This window comes from Dipodomys spectabilis, unplaced genomic scaffold (genome assembly GCF_019054845.1).
Source record: "Dipodomys spectabilis isolate Male_0828 unplaced genomic scaffold, ASM1905484v1 ptg000006l, whole genome shotgun sequence".
NCBI lineage: Eukaryota > Metazoa > Chordata > Mammalia > Rodentia > Heteromyidae > Dipodomys > Dipodomys spectabilis.
Genome location: NW_024870683.1, coordinates 7,209,001 through 7,215,000, shown reverse-complemented (window position 1 = coordinate 7,215,000; position 6,000 = coordinate 7,209,001). Strand labels below are relative to the sequence as shown.

General features: G+C 37.2%; 1 protein-coding gene across 3 annotated transcripts in view; it reads right to left on the bottom strand.

Moving 5' to 3' along the window:
- Unc13b (unc-13 homolog B) overlaps positions 1-6,000 on the bottom strand; it is a 171,666-nt gene that overhangs the window by 130,109 nt on the left and 35,557 nt on the right. For all 3 annotated transcript variants that reach the window (XM_042695951.1, XM_042695931.1, XM_042695958.1), the window contains exon 2: positions 31-60. In XM_042695951.1, coding sequence (XP_042551885.1) covers positions 31-60 — 30 coding nt within the window. The remainder of the gene's footprint in view (positions 1-30; positions 61-6,000) is intronic.

Here is a 6,000-nt window from a genome sequence, read left to right as displayed (position 1 = left end):
AAACACATAATAATAGACAGCTTGACTTACCTGGTGAACCCTGGAATTTGGCTCTTTTAACTACAAGAGAAAAACAGAAGATACCATTAAGAATTAACCAACAATGCTTGAGTACCTTCTATATTCCATTATTAAAGGTAAGATTAGATAGTTAAGTCTAATTCTTTTTTCTTTTTTCTTTTTTGCCAGTCCTGGGACTTGAACTCAGGGCCTGGGCTTTGTCCCTGAGCCTCTTTGTTCTTAAGGCTAGCACTCTACCACTTGAGCCACAGAGCCTACTTCTGACCTTTTCTGTTTATGTGGTACTGAGGAATCAAACCCAGGGCTTCATGCATGCTAGGCAAGCACTTTACTAATAAGCCACATTCCCAGCCCCAAGTCTAATTCGTAAGAAGTTGAATGGTAACCCCTTCATAGAATACTTAAAGAAACTAAAAATATAAATTTTAAACTATATATATACTGCAATTTCTATAATTCCATTTTACAAATGCAAACCAAAACCCTCATGGCACAATCAAAATGGGTCAAAAACTTGTATGAGCTAACATTATAAAACTTTTAAAAAAGGTCTTTGTGACTTTAGTTAGACAGCCGTTTCATGAGTATAAAACCTAAAGCCAGGCACTGGTGGCTCATGCCTATAATCCTAGCTACTCAGGAGGCTGAGATCTGAGGATCACGGTTCAAAGCCAGCCTAGGCAGGAAAATCTATGAGGCTCTTATCTCCAATTAACTGACAGAAAAACCAGAAGTGGGGCTGTGGCTCAAGTGGTAGAGAGCTAGCCTTGAGCTGAAGAGCTGAGGGACAGTGCCCAGGCCCAGATTTCAAGCCCCATGACTGACAAAAAAACAAAAACAAAAACCTAAATCAAGCAAATAAACAAATGCCAATAGTGGGGCTTCGTGGTATTTTCAACAGTCACTGAATTTCCTGCTACAATATAAGAGTGGTAAATTGGCATATAAGGTCAAAGCATGCTCATTGGGGCATGACATAAATTAGTTATATTTGGGGGTAGTATTTTTATCTTAAGCTCTCTCTAATGCAAATTATACATTGCAAATTTGTTCTGTTAACTACTACTCTGAAATTGAAAAAGAGTTACATTGACATTCTGAATGCTTCTAAGTAAATACAATTTTTTTAATTTTTATTTTGTCAGTCGTGGGGCTTGAACTCTGGCCTGGGCGCTGTCCCTCAGCTCTTCAGCTCAAAGCTAGCACTCTACCACTTGAGCCACACTGCCACTACTGTGGTTTATTGGAGATAAGAGTCTCATAAACTTTCCTGCCGAGAAAAAAGAATTTACATGGTGAACTTCCCTAACCCAAAATGCTATGAGCACCAGAACACCAAAAAAACTTTAAATTTTGGAGCACTTTGGATTTTGAGTGCTCAACCAGTAAAATCTATGCTGTAAAATACTATAAAAAATACTGTAAAATCTGACAAATTCCAAAACTGGAAGTAATTTTTAGCCCCACATCAGATAATGGGTACAAACCTATATACAAATGGGCCAGTAAGTTCATGAAAGATGTTCCACTTTATCAGAGCAATATAAATCAAGCCAAGCACCAGTGGCTCACGCCTATAATCCTAGCTACTCAGGGGACTGACATCTGAGAATAACAGTTTGAAGCCAGTCCAGGCAGGAAAGTTCATGAGACTCATATCTCCCAATTAACCACCAAAAGCCAAAGCGAGTGATGGCTTAAGTGGTAGAACACTGGCCTTGAGCAAAAAAGTATATACAGGGGCTGGGAAGGTGGCTCAGTGGTAGAGCGCATGCCTTGCATGCCTGAGGCCCTGGGTTCGATTCCTCAGCACCACATAAGCAAAAAGAAAAAAGCCAGAAGTGGCGCTGTGGCTCAAGTGGTAGAGTGCCAGCCTTGAGCTGAAGAGCTGAGGGTCAGCGCCCAGGCCCAGAGTTCAGGCCCCATGACCGGACTCAAAAAAACAACAACAAAAAAAGTATATACATATGTATAAACACATATATTTTATATATACAAACACATATATACATATATGTATATGTAATACATGTATGTATTACATATACATATACATATCACAAATAAGGTACTATTTCTCACTCATAAAACTGGCAAAAAGAGTAAGAAAAAAATTTAGACCCAGCCAGGCACAGTAGCTCACACCTGTGAATCCCAGGCTAAAAGTTTGCAAGGCACTATGTTAACCAGTAAATATGGGCCTGGTGCTACAACTACATGGGAAGCTTAAATAAGATTACAGTCCAAGCTGATCCAGGCATAAACTCAAGACCTTATTCAAAAAATAATTAAAGTAAAAATGGCTGGGAGCATGGCTGAAGTGGTAGATTACCTACCTATTATATGCAAGTCCTGTGTTATATCCCAGTACAACCAAAGAACAAGCAAGAAAGACAGTATCAGGCTTGGATGTGAAGAAAGTAGGTCCTTCACTCACTGCTGATAGAATTGGCACTTTGGAAAACAGTCTGAAGTTCCTCAAAAGGTTAAAGAGTTATTTGGATCCTGTAAGAATTCTACTCCTAAATACATTCAGAAGAAATGAAGAGTCGGGCACTCATGGCTCACATCTGTAATCCTACCTACTCAGGAAGCTGAGATTTGAGGATGGAAGTTCAAAGCCAGCCCAGCAGTAAAGCCCATGAGAATCTTATCTCCAATTAATCACAGAAAAAAAAAAGGAAAGTGGAGCTGTGGCTCAAGTGGCAGAGCAGAAGCCTTGAGCAAACAAGTTCAGAGACAGTACCCAGTCCCAGAGTTCAAGCCCCAGGACCTACAAAAAAAGAAAAGACATGAAATGAAGACATATACCCAACATAGAAACATGTACACAAATTTTCATGGCAGCATTAATCAAGAGGATTCAAAGGTGAAAACTCCCCAAAATACTGATTAACTGAAGAAAGGATAAACAAAGTATGATAAAAAAAACATTAAATGGGATATAATTCAGCCATGAAAAAGTACAGATATATACTATGAGTGAACAAGTGTTTGCTAACACAAAGAAGCCAGTCACAAAGGACCATACATTACATTATTCCTTATATATACTTCCAAAACTGTAAAAATCCATAGAAATAGAAAGCAGGTTAATAATTACTAGGAATGGAGTAAGAAGAAAAGATTGTTTAAAGGATAATGATTTTTTTTAAAGTGTTTATTCAAGCCCCATGACTCACAAAAAAAAGTTTTTAAAATAAAGAGAGGTAATGATTGCACAAGATTGTAAATATACTAAAATCCATTGAACTGAACACTTTAGGATAATAGAGCTGGGTTTGGAGGGATTCCTGTAATCCCAGGACTTGGGAGGTTGAGACATAATAATTTTGAGTTCCAAGCCAGCTTGGGCTACATAAAGAGAATCTATAATAATAATAATAATAATATGCTAATGCTACGTTAATTTCCCTTGAACTTAAAAAGTCTATATATTAAGATGCACATAAATATTCATAGCAGAGCTAGGCATGTTGGTATGCATATACCTGTAATCTCAGCACTCAAGAGGATGGAGCAAGAGGAACATTAGTTTGGAGCTAACATGGACTGCATAATGAGACTCTGGCTCAAAAAACATTCACATGTATATAAATGCTTTCATATATTGACATGAATAGGAACAAAGATACAAAAGGATATATACTAAGTGTGCTGTGAACATAATATATCTCTGGAGATAAGTCAGGAAGAAATGTAAAACTAAGCCAGGTTTGGTGGCTCAACCCTGTAATCCTATCTACTCAGGATTCTGAGATCTGAGGATTGTGGTTCAAAGCCAACCAGGGCAGGAAAGTCCATGAAACTCTTATCTCCAATAACCACTTAGAAAACCAGAAGTGGCTCTTTAGCTCAAGTGGTAGAGTACTAAGGTCGAGCTGAAGAGCTGAGGGACAGCGCCCAGGCCCAGAGTTCAAGCCCCACAACTGACAAAAAAAAAAAGAAAGAAAGAAAAGAAATGTAAAACTATCAAATTCTTAAATTTTCAAATCTTTATATTGTTCACTAATTAAAATAAGCACAAATTACTGTCTATATGTAAAAACCATTAAATGCACAGCCTGGTACTTGTGGCTCAATCTGTAATCCTAGCTACACAGAAAACTGAGATCCGAGGATCATGATTTAAGGCCAGCACAGGCAGAAAAATTCACTAAACTTTACCTCCAATAAAGATAACCAGCAAAATAAAGCAAAGGGAGAGGCATGGCTCAAGTGGTAGCATGGCAGTAGAGCAATCATGAGTCCCGAGTTCAAAGTCCAATACTACCAAAGAATATAAATTAATCAAATATGTAATAAAAAATATTATATAGCTCAACTATTTCCTCAAGACTGAAAAATAAAACCTGATTAAACAACAAACTTGATGCCTAATTATGAAGCTAATTTAAAAGGAATGCTTTCAGAATCAAAGCTATGAGGGGCTCCAGCACAGAATTCATCTTTTTCCACACCATTATGTTCAAAAAAAATGAAGAGAAAAGATGTGTAGGAAAGTAATAGTCACAATAGAATACTTAGGCTCCTACAAGACTCCAATGTGAAAATCCTAAAGCCAGGCTAAAAAAAGATAATCCGGGAAGAACATTTTTCCCTAAAGTATATTTTTCCTTAAAGTAAATTCAGAAATAAGAGAATATATAAGATCTGTACCCATCTCTCAAAAAAAAATCTTCAGCTCCCAAGTTCCTCTGACCTTATTGTGGAACCAAATCTGCACTCTGAGATTACAGGAAATAATCCTATTTGCAATGACTGCAATCACTGACCTGGTTCTCCAGGCATAGGGAATGGCTGAGCTATCTTGTTTTAGGCTATGCTGTCATGAAACAATTTCCAAAGGCTTGTGACACTAGTGCCCTTGATTGTAACTGCTTCAGAATCAGCATTAAAAAGGTATATCACTATATACAATAAGTAATTGTTTATTTGAAAGTTACCTTTTTTTTAAGATAGTAAACACATATAATTCTACCACCCTGTTTTCATTCTGTCACTGTTTAAACACTGAGGTAAATTTGCATATTCTGTTGTATTATACTTTCACATTTTGTCAATATGTGGGCATAAAGATGCATTAAAGGTAGGAGGAGAATGACAGAATGGATGACTCTGATCAAGATGTACTGCATTGACCAACAGATATATTAAATTGAAATCTCTTGTACAACTATTTGAAGATTTTTAAAAAAAGATACACTATGACAGGTCAGCCAGTGACCACAGGTTTGGTTTTGTTGTTTTTAGTTTTGTCAATCGTGGGGCCTGAACTCTGGGCCTGGGCGCTGTCCCTCAGCTCTTTAGCCTCAAGGCTAGCACTCTACCACTTGAGCCACAGCACCACTTCTGGTTTTTTCTGCTTATGTGGTGCTGAGGAATCAAACCCAGGGCCTCATGCATGCAAGGCAAGCACTCTACTACTAAGCCACCTTCCCAGCCCTGACCACAGGTTTTGACTCAGTTGTTCAGACTGGCTAACAAAATGTGCTTTTTCTTCCCTCTCCTTTATGAACAACTTTATTAATGCTGAATACTTTATTTAGTCTAAGGGAAAAACAAAAACATGCAGTGAAAAAATCATCTCTTCTCAAGAGTATAGCAAATATTTTCCATGTTTAATCATAGTCATTGCAATTGTCATTTAAAAAATTTTATTAGTTTAGTTTTTTAACTAATGGTCTCAATACATAATCTAGGGTAGCCTTGCTATGTATCCTAGGCTTGTCTCAAAGTAGAAATCTCCTTCCTTAGCCTCTTGAGTGTTGAGATTATCATGTAACTTCTAAAAGGAAATGAAAAGTGAGACCATCTAAGGTACTTTTTCATCCTATTGGGGTCTGGGGAGCACCAAATATAAATGAGTACCTCTTTACTCATAAAGAAAAGGACATTTAGGTTGTCTTGAAGCCTACTATAAAATTTTAAAACATAGCATTTAAACATTTAAAAAACACTTTTACTTTATATATATAT